This window comes from Sinohyriopsis cumingii, chromosome 12 (genome assembly GCF_028554795.1).
Source record: "Sinohyriopsis cumingii isolate HCF-2022 chromosome 12, ASM2855479v2, whole genome shotgun sequence".
Lineage (NCBI taxonomy): Eukaryota > Metazoa > Mollusca > Bivalvia > Unionida > Unionidae > Sinohyriopsis > Sinohyriopsis cumingii.
This window is the reverse complement of record NC_142972.1, coordinates 12,785,884-12,809,813: the sequence shown is the minus strand read 5'-3', so window position 1 is coordinate 12,809,813 and position 23,930 is coordinate 12,785,884. Positions and strand designations below refer to the sequence as shown.

Sequence of the window (23,930 nt, the reverse complement as noted above, 5' to 3'; positions counted from 1 at the left end):
TTCAAATATCTGTTAGTAATCTTACTAACAATATTTTTATTAAATCAAAGTACTGAGAATACTGATGGCTTGGAAGTTTGAAGTGATCCTAATTTATACAGGATCAAATGGAAGAACATAACTACAAGAGATATTGCCATTCCTTTTTACTATCATATACATAATGTTCTTAATAATATTATTAATGCCACTATACAATTTATATTTACATTTAAAATATTCTTTAAGAAATTATGATTTCCTTTTAAAAGCATTTTCTACTATTGTTTAATGCTTTACCAACAGTGTAACAATAGATTGTTTGATGTATTACTAACAGCGTAACAATAGATTGTTTGAAGTACTACCAACAGTGTAACAATAGACTGTTTGAAGTACTACCAACAGTGTAACAATAGACTGTTTGAAGTACTACCAACAGTGTAACAATAGACTGTTTGAAGTACTACCAACAGTGTAACAATAGACTGTTTGAAGTACTGCCACCAGTGTAACAATAGATTGTTTGAAGTATTACTAACAGTGTAACAATAAAGTGTTTCAAGAATTACCGACAGTGTAACAATAGATTGTTTCAAGAATTACCAACAGTGTAATACTATCTAAGGAAGATAAGTACTATAAGATCCAATCAGTTACCTAAATGTTGATTGACTTCATTCACATATAAAACTGACCTGAAAATCTGGTGGATATATACTTTCTCTGTTCATTCCAGAAATGTAAATAGTGGTACCCGACAGCCTCTACTAAGTCAAAAGTGGGATCATTTAGAAAATAAAAATAGGGATCGCAAATATCTCATCAATTTCTTGTTTAATCCAGATATTCAAACAAGTACCATTCCCACAGGCACTCACATCATGAATTTAATAATTTCTACAATATATAGTCACTTTTCCAACATTATATTCTTTGAATAAATCATTGTATGGTCAGACTATAAGCACTACACTATAAGCACAATCTTCTACAGTTTCCTTGTCTGCTAAAAAATAACAACGTATTGTACAGTCAGACTATAGGCACAGTCTTCCACTGTTTCCATGTCTGCTAAAGTAACAATATCCACTTCTCTGGAAATGATGTGATTATTATCCCTTTTGTGACCCTTCCATACCAGGATTTAAATTCCACTTTCTCCAGTAAACCTTTCCCCTCTAGAATTTATTTTGGACATCTGCATCTTTATATTTTAAAGTCCTATCTTCTTTTGGAAATAAATGCAGTGCAGTACTTTTACTGAAGATTTAACCATGTGCTCTCAATTGATGTTTAAGCTATCAACATCAGTAAAACATTTCCGTTAGCCAATGGAACTGATTGTCTTTGGCTTCATTGGCAATGAGTCAATTTTATTCAGTAGGCTTGGTGGGATGGGCTCAGTTTAATCTAAGTTTAACTGTAATCATCCTTGATAATATTTTCCTTGTTTTTTCAATATGCCCTATGAGTACCACAGAGGAAACTTTATCATAAAAATTATTGAAAAATAAGAGTCATTAGTGCAATGGCACAGTTTAAATTGAATCCTCTATTTTGTTGCAAATTTAAGTTTGACCCTAAAGTGAATTACTATTATTAGTAATAAAAACATCACTTGGTAAAAGAGAATGGATACCAGGCCTTGAGCCTGGATTGATTGAAATCCCTCCATGACAAAAAAATCTATGTCCAAATTTTCTGAACTTCAAGAAAAGTACTTTGAACATTACATTTTAAGCCCACCATGTATTTAATAGTCCTCCACTGAAGCAGGGTATGGTTAATTCTGCAATTCACCATCCAATGTGTCTCAATGACCGTATGACCCTGAATGTTTTGTGCAAACCCACTTTTTAAGTTGCAGTGACTTTGACCTTTAAGTCATACCAGCCAGCTCCAAAAGAGGTATAACGTAACCAAAGCAGTAATAAGTGTAATCAAACAAAAAAGTGTAATCTATGTATTACATACCATAACTGCACAAATTCAGTTTTGCTACTAATCTGGGTCTGCACCTGGTCTTGTCATAAATAGGCAAATTCCATGTGGATTAGTAACAGACAAAAGTAAAACATACTGACAATTTATATATATACAACAATCACTTTAACCCGTCTACATTTCAAAATTTTGCTGAGTGGTCATAAACACAACTCCACAAATTCAGCAATGAGCATAATGAAGTGCTCAGCATGAATACTGTATTAAATAATCAGTCAGATAAGGTTTCAAATTGAAGAAATCCATCTTTTTTCTCAGAAATGTATCACATATTACTTCTATAAATAAATAAATAGGGAATGTACATGTATGTCTATGATGGACAAACATGATCTTGTGTGACAGTATTCTTTTTTTTTAGAACAGTCTCAAATTTATGTGATGTGTGGGATTAAAGAGATGATAATAAAAGCAACATAACTTTTTACTGCTTTATTTTTTTCCCTTTTAATTTACCAAAAATGCATAATCCAAATACAGGTAAGCACAAGACATATTTAGGTGAAAAAGCAAACTGATTATGCCAAAGTTGCAATGTTTGGCAGGTATGTTAAGTGCAAGCCCTCCAAATGCTTTGGTCGAGGTACATGGTTTAGAACTAATGTTACAATGCTGAAAACATTTTTCTTTTTTCAGTCATATTGACCTTGACCTTTGACCTGTAAATCCCAACATCAATAGTCTTTTTTCTTGCCCAAGGTGTATATCATCCACAAACTTTGGTGAGGGTACAATGTTGTTTAAATGAGTGCATGCCGGAACACATCAAGTGAACAACATTATGTTATTGATTAGTTAATGATCAGCAGCAATGTTTCTTGTAAGATTTCACTCCATATATAAAATGCAAACCATAATTATTTGGGTAGTTGGAATAATAGGGAAATGTGAATATAAGTTTTAAGGAAAACACAGTTGTGATTCAGAGAGGCATGAGCAATCTGCAAAGTGAGCAAAGGCAAACAAAACTAACTTTAGAACTCCTGCTGGACAGAGTATGACTGTGAAACTCAAACAACATATTGACATGAGCAATGTCGTTTACATTCTGGAAAACAATGATTTGATATTTGTAACTCGTATAGTATGGCAACTGAATGTATGAGACTGTCTCATAGCAATGCTTAAGAAGATACATTTTAAATGCTGAGACAAATTCAACAAGATCTACAAAGAAGTTTGAACAATAGTATCCTCAATTCTCTAATTAATGCAAAGACGAACACTTGTGACACTTGCATCACCTTCAAACCCAACAATGAACTACTGTGAGATGCAAAGATTGCATTTCTTTTATTCAATGGATTTTAAGAGATTAATCTGGTGTATTTGTTACAGCTCAATTAAATGGCAATTATAAGTCTACCATCTGTGCTTTATTTGAAAGTGTAATAAATGCTTCAGGAAACATTAGTTTTATTTTCTTTTTTTCACATTTGACTTTGCAGTAATTTTCTAAAGACTTATATGAGTAGATAACCTAGTAGATAACCTACTTTCAATTGTATGATGTCACTTTCTTCTGTCAGGCACAATGACCCCTTATGGGACTACAAAACACTTTGAAGTCCCAATCCCCCACCCCACTCTTGAAGGTTGCCAGGTCTAAAACTGAATGTTTTGAGCATAAACCATTTTTCATTTTCAGCCACACTGAGCTTGACCTTTGATCAAACAGTTAATACATTTCAAGCCATCCACAAGGTTTAGTTCAGGTTACTGTGCAGAGACAAAAAGACAACAGACAGACAGATGGACAGCATCATAACAAGATGCACTCTGCCTGATGTTGGTGAAGGTGACTGTGCAATTTTTTCTAAAATTGACAAATTTGTTCAGTAGGATGATAATCCAGTCAGGACATCTACATGTACATACAAAATGTCTATTTCAATTAGTTATCGGTTAATCATGCTAACAAGTTCTTGGAAAGGACTTGTAAGAGGACAGATGGATGAAACAACATCAAATGCCTTTCCAGCAAGGAGTGTGGACATATCGTCTTAAAAGAGGTCACAAAACTAAGTTTCCCAACATCATTTATTTCTAAAGGGAATTACTACCATATTCAAGATGATCATGACATTTTTCAAACTGATCAACTTTAATTTGTGAAAATACTGGCCAAAATAAAAGTGCAGGATTTAAAAAGCCAGACTGGGCTGCACATGGAATTCCCAAAGACAAAAGTTTTCTCCACTGCCTGCAATGGATCTGAACAAAAGAACTTCAATGTAGATACTGAATTAAAAAAACAAAACTCTTACCTCAATGTCTATCAAAGACTTTCCAAAGAGAAATCTGTCCATTATTTGTCTCTCCAGGTTGGAAAAGTTGTACTCTATGGTGGTTCCCTTTCCCACCTCAAAGGAATAGTTACAATTGGCCAGAACCAGTGGCAGAATATCCTGTTCTGGATGGTAGCTGATCAGGTGAGCTGGAGTTATATCCCTTACTTTCACCTTTGGCAGGTCTTCAGTGCTGCACAATATAAAAATGTAATTAAAACTATTATTTTGTAAAACGTCATAATGAAATGATTATCTTCTATTACTGAGACAGCATGCAATAAATGTAATGGTCCTAATAATGGAACAGTGGTATTACATGCTTTCTTATAGAGGAATCAGATATAAAATGACTGGCATGGCTGATGAAATCTTAAAATAATTTTAAAAAATTCTTGAATTATTGCAAAGTTTTAATGCCAAAGTAAACAAGAGTATGATTTAATTACTTGGCAAGATCTGAGTGTATTCTTGAAGAAAAAATTTCTTAACACTGTTTCTTTCTATATAGTATTAAAGATGTTAAATGTTGATTTTTATGATTTCATTTGTGTCGATGGTCAGCCACTGCATCTTGGTTTTAGCTTATTTTTGAAAGAAAAAACCCATTAATATATTAATAATAAAACAATCAACAATAAAGCCACATAAATTTCTTTGTCTTTGTCTTCATTGTGTCACAAGTACAATGATTATATAATCCATGGTAAACAATTGCCATTAGATCTTGCACATTCAATTAGCATATACAACAATACACCATACAATACCACTGTTGTAAAATGTTATCATCTGTATTTATAAATTAATCAGTTTATATATATATAAATTAGCAATTACTGCTCATCAAAGTGAATACCACAGATACAGGTTAATTAAATAGTTGCATTGCTTTTTAAAAATATAAAAGCTGCACATGACTTCTCCAACATGACTGCAGAAAATTCTCACACAACAGTTGATAAATTAGTAATATCTTTCCTTTCTGCAAATAAATGACCCCATTACTGATGCTGTAGTTACTGAAACAAATACATGTCAAAGCATGAATTAGTGTTTGAAAAGGATAGAGACATGGAAACCTAAAGTTTTACTGTTGAAAAGAGCCTTCAAGACCTTGGGAGAATTAAGTCTTGTGTTAAAAAATGCATCTGGTTTGAGATTCAGGTAGAAAAATCTCATAATACTGTTTGTAATTATTAATTTTCTGCCAGAAAAAAAAGATTTCTTGTTTGCTATGCAAGTGCTAATGAGGAGCTTCCTCTAACTTTATTAAATGTACATCAATTATTGTAACTTTCTCCCCTGATTATTTCATCAAAATTATTAAATGTAAATGTTAAAATACCAATTTAATCATCACTGAAAGCAATGTTATTTTACTTGAAATCATTAACTAATGATCAAGAATATATTTAGATACCACTGTATACTGTAGAGAATTTTATAATAGTGAAAATATTTACATAAGCTCAAAAATGCGGTGTAATAAAAACAAATAGGAAAATGTTTTGCATTCTTTTACATTTAGACGTTCATGAGTCTGCCATCAAAGGAGATAAGAGTAATAATAATATTCCTAATGGTTTTAGCTTATTTTTGAAAGAAAAAACCCATTAATATATTAATAATAAAACAATCAACAATAAAGCCACATAAATTTCTTTGTCTTTGTCTTCATTGTGTCACAAGTACAAATGTGACTTCTCCTTTTGTTACAAAATGTGACTTCTCCTTTTGGACAGAACAGGGAGAAGTGAAAGCTCAACAGGGACAAGTGGATGCGAGGCAAGAAACACAATATATATATATATATATATATATATATATATATATATATATATATATATATATATATGTGTGTATTCTCTTATTTGAAGTATGCCCTCTATTTCCCAGTATTCACATTTGCATTTAGCATAAAATTTAAGCAATACTTTATTTTCAAGTCAAAAATTATCTGAGTTACTTTGGTTATATGACTCTAAAAGAGAATAATACAAACTATATTGTAACAAATTTTACCATGTAAATGAGAGCAAATGCACATGTGTCTTCTAATTATTCTGTTCTTCCTCATTTCTTTGTTGCAGATAAAACATTACCACAACTATTCATACATCACACACTAAAATGCATAAAAGTACAGGCATGGCCCCTTTATAGTAGGTATATGAACTAAACCCTTCTTTCCAACCAAATCAACACAGATGTTGGTGCATCTATTTTTGGAAGGAGGGTTTTTTCGTAATGTGTAATAACTGACTTTGCTTCATTACAACAGTTCATTGATAGGATTGCAAATTTATGGTTTATTTATTTGTCCACATACTTGTAGTAATTTTAGGCAATGGTTAAATAGTATCTGCTTCGCTGCTTTTTTCCGTATTTTCACAAAAAAGAGTCAAGTCAGAAAACAACTTTGACCTTACAATGCTTCTCCATTCTCATGAGTTCCACAACATATCACTGACCCATATGTTTCTGACCTACATAATTGCATTTTAAAGATAAATCTTAAATAACAGAATACCCAGATTTTGCTTTCTAGGAATTGTATATTTTTCTGAATATATTTGCCTGATGATTTAAGAAAACAGACAATATAATAAACTGGTACTTCCCATACATAGCAATGTCCACCATTAGGCCCCGCTATTTCTCTGTCACTGGTTCACTTACAGTTTCAAATTAATTTTATGATGTAGTGTAGATGAGGCAGTTAAAATATACAGATCACCGATTATGATCTTAAAACACAAACTGCTATTTGTATTGTTAAAGATTCGAAACACAAATTTGTATGTTTTATCATCGAGAGATATCCTGTGGAAATCAGGCACTGATAGCTGCTAACTTACTTAGGAAAGGGTTAATGGTCAATCAGCTATCAAAACACTGCCTGTGAATGTGCAAGAGTCTGTTTATCGGCATAATTGATATCAAAACTAGGCCTAGCTACTGATGGCTTGATGAATACATTTTGCTACAACACAACACTAGAACTAACCTGGCTAAGGCGAGGGGTCATCTTAAAAAGTATGGTCAGTCAATGTACCTCTTAAACAAATCACAGAGCGGAGTTGCTTCACTTTCCTAAGAGAAGAAGGCAAAGTTTACATTTTTTAGGCAACTTAGTTGCCCACTTCACCTGGTAGTGTGATCCCTGCCATCCCATAAACTCTTCTATGACCAGAAGAGTTACAAATAATTTAACAGCATGTGAAATTGTAACAGAATTGCTCAAGTTGTAACTTAATCTGTTTTAGGCCTGCAGACCTGCCAACTTTGACAAGTTCATCTCAGTAAGGCAGTTGATTTCTTTCCGTAAGATAAACCAGTTTTCAGTAAGATGTAACAAAATATCATGCACTACTATTGTAAAGCTGGAAAACATAATTGAAAGTTCGATGCAGTGACGATAAACACCATGTTCAATTGAAAAGGTTGTAAAGTACACGTAGACTTTACTTACCGACATGCACAGTTGCACATACTTTAGTTCCAAATCCTACACAACTCAATGGCTTGATGCTATCTCTCAACTTGATGTAATTCTTGGAAATTCTTTTCCATTTCACATGACAACAGCAATCATATCTTCCGCCACAAGACATACTCAAATTGGCATGTGATGTCCAATAAACGTAATTGTGTCCTTTCCAGCTTTTAGTCACAAGAATCTGAATACTCCTTTTTATTCTTTTATATTGATTATTAACTCTTTTCTAGAAGCTTATTATCCTTTTCGTCTTTAAAATGCATCACTTTTTGGATGCCATTTAAATTTTTTTATATAATCAACAGTTTGATCATGCCGATGCTTTGCATAAACAAATAGGTGCAGTTTAAAGCATCTTGGATGCTGCTGGTTCCCTGACTAATTTTACTAATTCTAACACAAAAGCTGTATCCAAATCAAACACAGATGAACCAATTATCTGGATTTTTCTGTAATGATCATTTTTCTGTAGTTTTTGCTTGTATACTGTAAGTCTGTATTTTAAGGGTAATTTTCATAAGACTTACGACAAAATCGTAAGGGTTGGCAGGTCTGGGCCTGCAGTCAAATTTATAAAAAAAAAGAACAGAATATGATCTTGCCAAGGTTGCAAGCAAATCTAGCTACTAATCCACATATATATATATATATATATATATAAAGTGTGAAAAGCATCAGCACCACTGATAACACAATCCATTGTGTAATGTTGTACCATGGAGAACACATACTTGATTTCTATACAAAAATTTTTTAATGTGTTAGAATGGAGATAAGTGTTTTGTATGTCAGGTCTGCAGATACTAATGGTGTGTTTAGTTTACTGCTGCAAATATCCATTTAAAGTCACTTCCATGGTAAGACAACATCAATCCTCAAATACAAGACTGTCCTGTTTGTTTATTTTTTAAAATCTGAGTCCTTTTCACTTGCAAACCTCCATCATTACATTTTTTAAACTTTTCTTTTGATCCAAAAGAAAAACCAAAGAAGGAAAAGCATTACACAGAATATCATGTCTCACCTGCACTGACAAACAGAACAGTCCTTAACCCTAATTCTGATCTGAAACGTAGGTCACTGTGTCTATAACTTTGTCTAGCAGTGAATAGTACCACTTAACAAAAATAAACTCACATATCTTTTAACTGCACATGCAAACATTTCAAAGAAAAGGAGCTAAATATAAAATAAAAGGTTTGGTTTGGTGTTTTATGGCAGCTATAAGAAGTTATTTAGTGATAAGGTGACTGGAGGAAGGTGTCTTTGCAAAGGATACACCATAGTAACTGACCTAGGCTGGTCTGATGGTTACTAAGGATTCAAACTGCCACAGTTTGGTCACAAACCAAGCATGCTAACCAGTGTACCACTATGACTCCATCCTCCACCAGTCACTGCTTATGACATACTGGATAGTACGTTGGGCCTACTAAACATCAAAGAACCCACAGGTGGGATAGTGGAAAGAAACACTGAAGCCTATACCAACAAAAACAACAACAATGCTGCCAAACATATAGATCACTGTGACTCTCCATGCAACGAAGCAGGAAAATTTGTACTGACCTCTTATTCTGCACTCTACAGTAATCTTCAAGGAAGTCATTTTGTTTCTTGAGCAGGAACCTCATCAGTGACCATGTGCACAGTCCAGCACCACTTGATGTTGGCAGCAGTTGTGATATGGGTGTGGTTCTATCAATACCTTTTCTACAGTAGTCCTGCAGAACTAGCACTGTAATATGCAATACAGGTATATTAAGTAAAAACACAGCACATACACTTATGGAAAGAAACTACGATTACTTTTTGTCTCTAAATATTCATATTTACATCCTTCTTCTCTGTGGCTTGAAGCACATAAGTAAATTAGCAAATGAACAATAAACAATTTAAATTTTGAGGCATACATATGCAGCTGCAAGTTTTTGTTTTATTTATGACAAACTTGCACTTCAAAATCATTCTGGTAATTTAACTTTAACTGTTGTATTGATATTGCTTAGTGAAACATTTTTACTCCTCACTTAATTTTAAATAAAATATAGAGGTACTAAATTTGTTGCATATTTCAGAACAGAACAAATGAACATAAAAAAATCTAGAGAAAAACAATAAAATATATAAGAATTTATTCCCCTTAACCTCATAAAGAACACTATTGCTTTGGGTCTGTATTACTCCAAGATTACTCCAAGGTCAAACTCATAGTTCCTAAGAACAAATGTTGCCGACACCCTTCATTTCCAGATCATAAATTATATTCTACTAAGTACATCAAGATCTAGACTGCTGTCCTTGTCCTTTCTTTCCAAACAAGATGGCTGCATAGCTTTACCAATAATCATGTCTACTACAGATGTTCCTACAGACTAGATAACAACTAAATTCTTGGGACATTTTAGGCCAGGACACACACCGTAAATTGGATAAAGACTGACCTTGGAGTACTGTTGCAAACATGTCTGCATATGTCTTTCCATGTCTACTGATGTATACGGCAGAACATATACAGTCATAAAATGAACCTTATGCTGGCAAGTTATCATAAGTGGTACTCTTGTTTACATTATTACACAAACAATATATATTGTTAATGCACATCAACCAAAAGAAGATTTCATATTTAATTCAGACATTTTTGCAGACAGTCCTCAAGTTTTTGTATCATTGTCTACTAATTATAAGCAAATACATACTAGTCATGCTTAGGCTGTTGCGGACAAGTTCCCAAGCATTTGCATAATCTTGTATTAGGGCTCCCAACTCATCTGAAAGAATACAAGCAAAAATTCTTTAAAGTGATAAATAGATGAAACTGGTAACAAAATAAACCATGTAAGTTGTACACCTATTGAATATATAAATGAACTGTTACCACACAACCTATGGAATATTCATCTGGCATCATCAATACAATTACTGTAACATGCACACTTTACTTCAACTGTTTACCTATTATAAAGCTTTGCACACAACAATAATGCATTCTGTGAGTGAGAAAGACACCCTATCCCATATGTATGTAGCAAGCCTCAATTGTGACACAAATCTTATACCCATAGTTAAACACTAATGAACAAAAGCTTCACAGCTAAAATTACACTTGTATAGATTCCACTGCAAGCAAATCAATTAATATGTGCACTGGTTAATTCCCAAATATAGCCATATTAAAAAGGACACCATACAATTCTTTATCAATAACACATGTGATGAGTATGTACTTATAAAAAAACCACAGCAATTGCACAATCCAGGAAAACTATATTTGCAAAAAAAAGAAAAAAACTTCAACCAGAAAAAGAATGAGAAAGCAAAAATTTGTTGACCTTTGAATTTTAGTTGGAATCTGCTAGTTATCTTAAAATGCATCTATGTAGATTTTGAAGAACAATTCACATATTAGCCAAAACCATATACTTCAGAGTTGTCTGTGGTGTTTGATTATGACAAGAAATTAGGCTGACCCTATACATGGATGTTACTGTGATGTCTACACCATTCATATAACATTATTGGCTGAGACAATTAATGTCTTAATTAGGTTGTGTGAAGGATCCATTAAGATTTCAACAACTGTCATAATAAATCCAGCTTAGCCACTTAATTAGATTTCACAAAAGTGTTTACTGGAGTTGCTGCAAGCATTAATGGACTTTTACAATGTATAGAAGAGGACATATTATCATATACACTGATTACATTAAACCAAATTAAAAAATAAAATTAAAACACAAATTTCACTTAAAAAGACCTCTTTTAGTGGGATCTATTTCTTACTGTGTTGCCACCAGTAGGCATTGGCCATCATTTTCATGTGATTGATATTTCATCAGATATTGTTATTTATTAAGAAAATATTTTGTTAACAAAAATATTACAACATGTATGCATTCATCTTAAAATTTATGAATTTCATAATTTGTAGATTCCATATTTTTGGTACTAAATGCCATTCTCATTGATAAAATCAGCAATATGTCAAGCTTTCTTCTTTATTAGATAAATATTAATATAAACAAATATTTTAAAATAAAAATTTGTGTACTCTACGAAATGGAAGGACTGGTTTTGTTACTATTCATGTTCTCTTCTCTCATATCCTCCCACCATGATTACTGAAATTTTATTTATAACTTTTTTTTTAATGTTTATAAAGATTTGTGATGATAGTTTTGCTTGTGATATGCTTGGAAATTTAGTACAATGAAAAGTACTTACATAGCTCTTTGTGATACTTTCCAGTTGGAGACATTAGGTCCAAAGATCTTTATTTTCTACTCTTTCTTCCTTACAAATTAGAAAAGAAATCAATTGCCCCTTTTGTTTTGATGCACAAAAAACCCAATATTTTTATCTGAAAGGATACCTCAATTAACAGACCTTCATAGTAATGGATAGTTGCCTCGTTCTGGAATGAAATGACACATAACAACAAACTATCCTTGATCATGGTGGGTAATGCAGTTGGTACATTTTGGACAACCTAATAGTTCCCAAATGACATCAGCAGCAGTCATATTTGCAACATGCTGACAGATTTACTGTTCATTTTATGTGGGGTTTGGAAGCTGAAATAAATTCTTTAAATCTAAAGAAACTGTTACAAAACATACATCAATAAAAAGAATGTGAAATTGGCTTTCTGTCTGTGTATGTACTTATAATTTATGATTTTGCCCCAATGTGCCTTTTGTAAAATGAAAAATTTTGGTGGAGGCATGAAGGAGAAACTGCCAGGTTGCCAATCTTCAAGGTAAAATGGTCCAAGTATCATCTGCTAGTGACCTTAGGAAGCATCTATTCTTCAGTAACTTAAGAGGTAAATTTAGGGAATTCGGTGTGAGTAAATTTGACCAGAAGAGTGGATACTTAATTTACACATATTGTGCTATATAGAAAGCATGAAAATTTACTTTTTGAACATTTTCTCCATATTAGACCTTTCGAGAATTTAAAATAATACTGCTACAAGAATGCATACAGAAAACTGAATGTGGACCAAAATAATTTGTGTTGTGCACCTTTACTATTATTATTTATTATTGCATACTTTAAAAAAACAATACAGTTAAAACTATAAGATTCTGACAAGACTTGTTTATTGCTACCCAATTTTATTTGATTTTGGTGTATGTGTAAGGTTTCAAAACTTTTACCATGGAATTTTCATTACATTCATGGATACTTTTAATATTGGTAGGCATATTACTCACCAGTTTTTTACAATCATTTCTTAACTGTGCAAGAAAAAGTTGCCAAGGGTGCCTTGACATAAACTAGCCATTTTCAACCAATCAAGATAACTACTGTGTACCAAAATGTCTTCAGGGTACTGATTATATCCCCAACATAAATGATATCATGCTAGGCATGAACAACCATAATGGTTGCATTCTTAGCATGGAAAGTAGCATAAGCTAACACAAATAATATATATTTTCCCACCACCTTTGTTGTCAGGACCAGCATGTCATATGTGCAGCGTTGTCACACACACTTGCAAATCTGATTAACATCAAGATCTCTGACATAACACTGATCTGATGAGTACCAACAGAAGTTCGCATATTGGTGATCTTTGAAATTCCTTGTCAACCTGTTTTTAGAAGCCTATCAAGCATTGCCTTTCATGTTTGGGAGAGTTAACTTTAGGGATAATATGTTCATAAGGACATTTTACATTTAGTCTTTCATAAGTATGAAAGATGTAATTTGGTTGGTTAATCAAAAAAGTCATCAGAGCATGATTTTGTATCAATACCCATAAGATCAACAGATAAGTAGTTTTGATTTTCATTAGACACACACACACACACACACACACACACAATTCTCTCTCTCTCCTCAGCCCTAGATCTTTTACTCACTTCCCCTATCCTCCTTGATGACAGATTCCACTGTAATGGACGAAGCTTCTGCACGACCCAATCTCCGCTGAAATTTCTGGAACAGGATCCTGTGCAGCTTTAGAATGCTGGGAATAAAGCGAAGGGCTCGCAAGTGGTGCTCCTGGAGAGAAAAATGAATTTTTGAGATGTTTTTAGTTCATAGAGAACAAAAGAAAATTTATAAGTGAAAATTTCAGTATTGTTAATCCTTTTTACCAAGAAACATGTTGACTGACACTTGTACAGAAATGAAAGAGTGCCAATCCATTCCTGACAATAAATATAGACAAATTTTGCTAACGTTTGAAAGAGTTCCAAACTTGAACCCATTTTTGTTGACAATATTTACCTGTTCATAATACTTTACAAGATCCACTACCCTGCATATCTAGACCTTGCAAACTAAAAAACATGAATCTTATGGCTTGTTTTATTATTAAAAGTACTTAAAGGGTTGGATAGAGAGGTCAGCACCAAATCCCATTAATAATCAGTTACCAGTCACGAGGATGTGCATTCTCTTCCATGGATGCAACTGTAGTTAGACCTTGTGAAGGTATAATAATAATAATAATAATGACCTTATTTGACCTTATTTAAAGAGGGTAACACAATTAGCTAAAAACTAATCTACCTTGAGGCCCTCATACAAAGGAATTCATTTATTTAAGCTGCATCTCTGAAGCCACTGGATATATTGGGTTTGGAAGAAGGAAATAGAGTGGGCATTTCTAATCTCAGCTGGAATACTATTCCAGAGCAGAGTTCCAGAGTATTGGAAACTTTTTTTAAATAACTCCTTATTTGGTTTGGGAATTTTATACTGTTCGGTTGACATGGATCGCAGGTGGGGAGTATTACCAGGTAGCCTATACTGGAATAGTGATTGTAAATATTCAGGAGCACTATTCTGAGATATCCTGTACATTAATTTGGCTTTTCTCAAACAGATTCGGTCTTTAATAGGTAATATTTTTAACCTACCAGCTAAACTTTCCTTGCTTTCTTTCTGGATTGATATTAGCCCAAATGCTCTTTTTTGAAGATGTGCCAGCTTTGCTATGTTTTTATCATTTGAATTACCCCATACTGTACTACAGTAGTCCAAATAGGGTTGTATGTAACTGTTATAAAATAGTTTCCTGTGCCTTTCAGGGAGAAAATGTCTTATCCTACTGAGAAGCCATAAACTTGAATTGACTTTTTTACTGGTATGTTTGATATGTTCAGTCCATGATAGGTTATTATCTACCAGAACACCAAGTAGCCTATCATGACAGACTATTTGCAGATTTGTATCCTTCCATGTCAGACATAGTTCATCACTATCAAGATTTGTCCTTCTTTGCCGTGTTGAGATAAGTAACATTTTAGTTTAGTATGCCCATATTGTGACTGGGCAAGTATTACCAAAGAAACAGATATTAGTCCAAAAATTGATTTCGTTTTTAAATATATTAGGTACTTGATGTGAGAATAGGTTGAAGGAATCTGCTTACTGCCGAGCTGGCCCTGTCTCCAATCTCCAAATGTTCCTAACATATGTGCAGTAGCTTAGAGTCTGATGTGAGATACAAGCCGTTGTTAGCATATGCTATCTGCATGGTTGTAGCTTAGTCTGATGTGATACAAGCAAGTGTTAGCACATGGTATCTGCATGGTTGTACCTTATTGAAAAATTTTCACTGCCACAAATCAAGCAAAGCAGAGTAACCCATGTCACTGCAGACTGATCTGTGAAGCTAGCCTTTTGTGCCTGAAGGCTGCTTGTGGTGATGGTCCTAATGTTGCAACTTAATGTTTATAAGAAATTCATGTAATATTGTCGAGTGGACAATCCACTGACTCAAAGATGACAGAACCTGAGCGAAATATCATCTCTTCTTTCTTTAAGTGGTAGAGTGAGATCTAACTCATCTGACAATCTTAGTCCACCTCAGTGCCCTAACAGTGTCCAGTAGATGCTCCTAACTCAACTGACCAGCACAGTCCACCTCAATGCCCTAACACTGTGCTGAGTAGATGCTCCTTGGAGGAAGGATCAACATAATAAAGCAGTTGTTAGACAAAAGACTGATTTCCCATGAGCAAGAACCTGTTCCTTTCAATGAAATATGTATGATATATAGGGTTCAATGGTACATCAGCACAATCCTGGCAAAAGAGTTCTGAGTAAGTTTAGGTATCCCAAAATTACATCCAAAACAAAGTTAAAGGCAAATAAGAGAAAACTTCTTCAAAATGCAAAGTCAGATTTAACAAATATAAACCGCACTCTTTTAAAATTTAAAAGACCTTCTCAGCTGTAACATCATCATAGGATACATCTCAAGGCATGAAAAAGTTGCTTTAATTTGTTGCTTTGTTCAACATGCAGGAGGGCAAAATATTTGGCCTATTTGACATTCCCAAGCCTGAAAGGGGAGAGAGTTTTAGTAATGAAGTGAAGGCCATCATGAAAAGAAACTGAACCATCATAGCAAAAGTGCAGATAGTTCAGATCAACTGATAAGGTGTGGATTACATTGATTGTGTCTGCTGTAGATAGTGTGACTAAGAAGCAGGATTTGTATGAAAGGTGAGTCAGTGATGACCTAGAATTGATTTTGAAGGGTGCCTTGTTCAACCATATCAGAACCTATGGTAAATTCCATTTTGGACAGAAACTCAAATTTTTTTCTAGAGACAAGTCAAGATTTTTCTTTCCAAACTATATTCTCACTTCCATGATGGCAAAGTGTGCCTGAAATTGTAACCCTTGACAATGATAGGAGCTAACTACTTTGTTTTGAAGAGTGAACCAAAATAGTTTGTTATCCGTGGCACTGAGGCTTTGAATGGAGAAATTGCATGACTGGGAAAAACTCTCCATTCTTTCCTTCAAATTCTTTCAAAATGGTGGGCCTTCTTGTCTGGGCAAGTCTGTCTACCACTTTTTTGGAGTTAGAGCTGTTTCTTATTGAAGGCTTGTTAGATATGAGCCAGGTGTGTAGGTTCAACATTTGTGGGTTCAGAAGAAAAAGGACCGAATATGGCTGCTTCAGGCAGAGCTGTCCTGGTAATCTCCAGTACCCTGATTCTTACCACCTGATTAGTCATTACTCTGATTTCTTTTGGATAGACTTTCTGAAGCAGAGGGGAATGGGGAAAAGGTACATCAAGGCTATTCCTGTTCGGTGACAGAAGGTTATTACAAGTGATGGTAGGGCTGTTGAGGAACCCGAAGTTCTTTTTGATGAATAGGTCATTTTTCTGCATTCTAGTGATTCCATCAAAAAATTGGAAACTGAGGTGGAGTTGGTGGCAATATTGATGGTGTGCACATCATTTTGTGTACATTTCTAGGCTGTCTCATTTGCCTATGTTATTTTCTTGGCCATGACAGTTGAACATCTTTCCATGTACCAGTGACAGCAAAATTTGCATGTATGTGTTCAGTCTGTGAACATTGTTTAAGCTTGTTATGGAAGCATTAGCGAAGCAGTTGATGTTCTCTTTATGACTGGATAATGTATCTGAAGAAGAAATGTGTCCATACAATAAGGGTGCCAATATGATCTAAGTGAAGAGCAAAGGTCCAAATCACACAGGGACCACATTACTTTGTAAACTTTAACCAAACAAAAAATAAAGTTAAACTTGATTTATATCTTCCTAATGTAAATCATCACATTAAATTTGGTTAATGTCATTGAAATACTGAATGAAAATTAAAAAAGCAATATTTTTAAGTGAAACAGGGGCAGTAACTCCAAAACATTAAGCCTGAAAACCATGAAAATCTAACCTGACTTAGGTCTTCTTCATTTAAAAGACTCACTATAAATTTTGGGATCAATCCAAGAAGAAAGTAAAGGTGTAAAGTTTGCAAGTCAAAGAGGGGCCATGACCAAATTCTGATGGAAAAAACATGAAAGCTGAACTTGACTAGGGTATTCTTAATCAAAATCTTTAGACAAAATTTGGTCTGAGTCATTGAGATCCTTTATAAATCATAGAGTATAAAAACTATTTGGTCTGAGTCATTGAGATCCTTTTTAAATCTTTAAAATATAAACACAATTTGGTCTGAATCTGCTTGGCAATGTGGATGTAGAAGTTTCTAATGTCCCTGCCCTATCCGTGGAGGGATGCATATAATGTTATGTATGTCTAGTCATGTGACATCCATCACAGATATTGTGTATACTTTATAATTTATTAAGGACATCATAGATTCAGACAACACATAATACATAGATTCAATAGAAACTTTATTGTACATATAAAATAATCTTTGGCATAAAGAGGGCAAATTCTACTACAGCACACTACACCAGCTGAACTCTGAATTATTTCTACAAGAATACCTCAGGAAGAGAGACTCGGGGTAGTTTGTAGGGTTGTGAAGAGTGTCCGACACATGTATGTGGAGCCACAAGGGGCTGATATGAGGTATACAGGGACACTGATAACTGAAAATCGATAAGTCTGATCCTGAGGATTGCTATGATAATAAACATCAGCCGATACTCCATACATGCACCATAGGAAGCGGGTATGAAGTATATGGGCATACTAGTTGAGTACATTTAAGTACTGACACAAACTGGCGGTCAAAAGCAAAGTTGCAAATGCATAAAACTTAGCAATGGCCTCTGGAAGAGAGACTTAGGGGAGTTTCTATGATTGCAAAGAGTGTGCAAAACCTGCATGTGGATCTGCATGGGGCTGTGTGAAGTGGCAAATTTTATGTCGATCTAACAAGAATACATTAGTTGAGACCAGACAACCATTAATTAGATTTATTGAGACAGGCGCGTATCATATCGCCATACTACCATGTACGGTAATGTCCTTTAGAGGGAGAATTTCATTCCTAATTAAACATTTGTTTATACAGCAGCCAGGTGGACAATTTAGGACAAGGAAAACTTCATTTTCATGGTAAAGTTGTCACAATTGAGAGAACGCAGAAACTCTGTTACTCAAACTACCAGGTCAAGCTGACCCTGACTTTGGCGCCTCTGGAAAAAGGCGGCAGAGACATTTGATTCTGATTGGTACGTTAAATGAGAGGGCATGTTCCAACACAAAATTTCATAGGTTTTAATATCGCCCGCATCGAATTTTAATCAGTCTAAGCTTTTCCTACACGAGGGGACCCAAAGGTTATGACTCCAGGAATTTGCAAGAAATTTCCGTAAAACTGTTGTCAAAAAAGGGGATGATTGTCAAAAGGAACTGACGAACTAATTTACCGATTAGAGGGAGGAACGTTGAAAGCAAAGGTAGTGTGACAATTCCATGTAATTTGTTGATGCCATATATAATGCTTTGCTGAAGTTATTTATTTGTATCTGCATGAATCTTTTTTCTACATTCGTGTAATAATTTGCTTTATGAAGTATAACTGTGTTGAGTTTATACATAGGAAGTTGTACATTAATCTTCTTTAGATAAGTTTGACGAATTGTTTGAATTTGTCGTCTTGTTTGCATAAGGATTATGTTCTAAGAATTTAATGCATTACATTAGTTAATATGATTACAAGAATCCGTGTGAATTCACTGAATTTAGAAGATTTCACGTATGATTAAGAATAAGTGTGTATTGATGGAAATGATCTAGTAATTGATTGACATGATGTATCCTATTTATTCGCTGTGTATGTGGTAATGTGTAAGGTCAAGGCGTAACGAATTATCCATTTGACTAACTAGGGTCATTATAGGACACGTGGAGTCAATTGATAGCCTTACCATCTGTTTAGCACTGATAGTGAAATCTGATAATGAGGGAGAATAATGAAGAATTAACCGTTTCATAAATAACGGGAAATTTAGGTTGTCTCTATTTATATTTATTTAAAAGGGAGAAAATAGCTCCAGAGATGTATGGAACGAATGAGGCGATGTTATTCTGAAACCTATACGGAGAAGTATAGAGAAGAGTGCAGTGAGACGTATAATCCTGTGATGCAATCCTGTGACGTATTAAGTTCTGAAGACGTATTCTGAGAATATCCTGAGACGGATGTTAGAAAGTATCATCCTGAGATCCAAGGGTCTGAACAGCGACAGAGGAAGCAAAAACAGACTGAGGACGAGCAGGTTATGAAATCGTACAAGACATTGACTTCGATTGTCCACTCGATCCTATGATGAACTAAATCTATCAGTAACAGATTGGCTATCTTATTTAGATCTATTTGTGTTTTCTTTGTATTTCAGAGAAAGTTAAATTTCTAAAAGCAGAGTGCATTCCTGATGTAATGAATTTTCACAGTGTTTGTATGTAATTGATTAAATTGTTTGTTTACATGTACGGGGGCTTGTGTTGGTTTGTTCTATATACCTGCTTGGATCTCCATCTATTCCACCTATAAGTTTCACCACTTATATTTATATTTACTCGAACTGGGCAATAACATCGAGGGCGGTCAACCCCTAGATAACGAAAACCAAATACGGAGGGACAATCACTCCCCCCGTGTAACAGGCTGATACGAAGTATATAGGGATACTAATAACCAGAACTCGATAAAAGTCTTATTGGGGATTGCCATGATAACACACATCAGCCAATACTGCCTTTTACCCCAGAACAGAGCTGGAATGGTATGCCATGCAAGAAATTACCCAAATAAATGACATGGTGGAAGGAGGGGAGGCAGGTGGTTCTTTCCGCAAATAACGTTAAGTTAAATGCAACATCTACACTGAAAAGAACATGTTTCTACAGGTGTCCCAGTTGCTGTATCAATGCCCCAACTGACACAATGTTTGATCACTTGCTCCAACTCAGTCATCTGATTGGTTCAACATGACAACATATCTAAATTTAGTTACAGTAAAACCTGTCATGAGCGACCTCTGCTATGAGCGACCACCTGTCATGTCCGACCACAATCGTAATGCACGGATCGATTTTACTATATAAACGCTCTGTTATGAACGACCACCTGCTGAACGCGACCAGCGACCGCGATTTCTTGGCAAAATATGCATTTTGACACTGCTGTGAACGACCGCATCGCCAAAAAATCAAAACAGATTGACACCACTGACCTTAACTTAATCCTTTGTAAACATTAGAGCTCGGGATAAATGTAGTATGCAAACAAAGTTCACATTAAATAACACTATAGTTGAACAACCATATATCGGGATAAACATCTCTAACCATCATTTAATCCTTTGTAACAAAGACGGTAAAAATAGCAAAGATTGCTCTAATAAAGTATTTAAAAATAAATTGTCTTGCTACAGTACCAGTTTTGTGAAATTTACAACTCCAGCGTACGGTGTCATTTGTAAACTGCAGTAAACCAGACTAAAGTACATGTCACTAACCGCCATTGTAGTGCCGAAGTCATGTGAATAGCCAGTAAGAGTAGCATCAAAGGGAGTAATGATGGATATACGCAGTCAATTTAGAGGTTTGTATTTTTTCTTTAGCTGTATGAAAACTCACAAAACGCCAGTAGTCCTTATGTCCAAGTGAGAAATCGTTTGAAAGGGCTTCAGTGTTGGTTTGAGTACGTCGTTTGCTTTCCAGTTAATCCATAATGCCTGGAGGGTGAATGAGCTCATTGTCTTTAATACTAGTAAGTGAGAATCATTTCCGGATTTTTTTAAAATTATTTTTTATTTCTTTTGTTAGTGTTTCACCAAGGCACAATCTGTTTACGTGGGTGCAGATGGTCGGAACATTTGTTTATCGAGCTATAACGCTGTTGATTTAAATAAATGTACAGTATTGTTTCCTGACGAGTTAATTATGTCTTTTGGTTTCATTCATTGGTACATAATATATATTTATTCCACAATTCCCCAAAACCTGATCAAAACCTATAGTCTTTATAACGTCAACACTAATAACAACGGCAGAATCTCCGCTGAAAAAAAGAAAAATTTTAACACTGGAAGAAAGGATTAATGTCATTGAAAGAAATGAAAAAGGTGAGACCACTCACAAAATAGCAGTCAGCTTAAGCGTCGGTAAAACGCAAGTTCAAAATGTAATCAAAGACAAGAAGTCCATTAGAAACGAACAGCAGAAAGGTGCACAAGCACAGAGGAAATATGCCACGGCACGACGGACAGTTTACGGAGATCTGAACGAGCGAGTATGGGAGTGGTTTTGTGTTGCAAGGAGTAAAAACATACCAGTAAGTGGAAACTTGATTCAGGAAAAGGCAATAATTGAGATACATCTTCAGACCAAATAGCTGAGTAAAACATGTCAACAAAGAAGTATAATGGATTTCTTTTAAAAAAACAGTGAATAAGTGTATAAAATAAGATATATACATCATATCTAACTGTTCATTTTTTGTACATATTAATGTGATGTTGAAATATAAATTTTATTCTCGTTGTTTGATAGATGTATATCTTTATTATATAAAGATATTTTGAGAGGAATGCATGCATTATTTAACAAGATTCATGAATAAAGGATATGATACATGTACAGTGAGTATGGGTATTATTTATTTTTCAACAATGCTAACTATTGACCCTGAAAACCAGTCCATTTTCACACACCTCTTATGAGAGACCACCTGTCTTGAGAGACCGCTTTTGGTTGGCAGAAGGGGCGGTCTCTCATAACAGGTTTTACTGTACTAGCTTATTTACATATACTGGCTGCAATGACATCATGTCTAGGCAGAGAAACCACAGCAAACAAAGAGGGGCCTATCAAGGGGCCAGAGAAGGATGCATTGTGTATTACTTAAACTAAATTTAATCAATTAAATTATAATATAAGCAAAATTTGTGAAGGATGTCACATTACTAGACATGCATAACATTATATGACCCCTCCACAGATAGGGCAGAAGCATCAGAAACTTCTATATCCACATTGCTAGGCAGAAGTTCATCTTTTCTGGTTTACATTATATACACAAAAGTGCATAAACTCTTTACCTTCTGCTAACGCATATATGTGACCATAAAAATAGCCTTGTAATCCCAGAGACGCATATACGAGCTGCTAATAATACTCTCTCTGTCCCGGCTGGCTCATACATGCATTTCCAGCCAAGGGTTGGGAAACCCCAGATACGCATATACACGTTTCATATTAACCCATTTTATCCTGAATACGACTACAGTCGTAATACCTCATTCTATCCTGAATACGCCTGCAGTCGTAGTATCCCATTTTATCCTGAATACGACTATGGTCGTACTCTACTATGTATGTGTGTAGCGTCTCTAGAAACACATGTTATATATCACATATATGTGTACTTCTTCACATACACAGGAAATGGTTAAAGCACACATGCGCAGTGAAATTTAAAAAAAAAACGCAGTTGGAAAAGAAATTGTTGACTTGAAAATCGATCAATAAAATGATGGACAACAACTCTGATGTAAACATGGATGTTGATAGCGAGGGTAGCGACAATGAAGTTGACGATTTGGATAATTCCGATGATAATATTTACTTAAATGATGGGTTAGAATTTAATAAAGTTGATGAAAGAGATGATGCATGGCTTCATGCACTTTTCGACAGCGATTCGGAGAATGAAGCAGACTTTAAAAGCTTTCAAGAAAAATGGGTCCAGGATGATTTTTCACTTCGGTTGCAGCAAAGATTTAAATTGATAGAAGGAGCAACACACAGGAGAAGCTGATGCAAAACATTATTTTGAGTTACTTTGGGATGATTTAATCTGCAAAAAAAACTTGTTGATGAAACAAATCGTCACGTTGAAAGATTTCTAGGATTAATTTGTGACAAGTTTTCATGAGAAACTGCATGCTGAAGTCCATGTTCTAGAATGTGAAGTAAACAAATTGTTCCTGTATGATGTATCATGCTGCTGTATGATGCTCCGTTTTACCACAATGTATTTAGAACTGCTTCTCAGGAATCAGGCACTGCAGTTGAAATTGGTAAACAGGATAAAATGGGTTAAAGCTTTGTATTGAATGAAATTACAGACATCCATTCTTTTTTAAAAATATTTAGCTAATGAAAATAGTCCTTACATAAAATGATGAATGTATTCTATTAGTAGTTTTACAGCATATAAGCGGGAAATTCTATTGAAAACGAGGTCAATGGTGACAGTAAAACAAAATGTCAACATTCATGTATTCCAACGACGATTCTGATGGAAGTCTGGAAGAATTTGAAAGTGATGACATTGATTTTAATCAGATTCAAGATGAAGGATTGGACATTAGTATAAGTTCTGTTTCGACACCTGACATTTCAGATTTATCTGAATCCGAGGATGAAATGCGAGAC

The 23,930-nt window shown here is 34.5% G+C and overlaps 1 protein-coding gene across 1 annotated transcript in view; it reads right to left on the bottom strand.

The window, feature by feature from the left end:
• The window catches only part of LOC149786015 (E3 ubiquitin-protein ligase rnf213-alpha-like), a 431,187-nt gene that overhangs the window by 13,300 nt on the left and 393,957 nt on the right, over positions 1–23,930 (bottom strand). Inside the window, exons 85-88 of the mRNA XM_089978093.1 lie at positions 13,653–13,794; positions 10,479–10,550; positions 9,346–9,514; positions 4,254–4,467 (exon numbers count right to left, since the gene is read on the bottom strand). Coding sequence (XP_089834219.1) covers positions 4,254–4,467; positions 9,346–9,514; positions 10,479–10,550; positions 13,653–13,794 — 597 coding nt within the window. The remainder of the gene's footprint in view (positions 1–4,253; positions 4,468–9,345; positions 9,515–10,478; positions 10,551–13,652; positions 13,795–23,930) is intronic.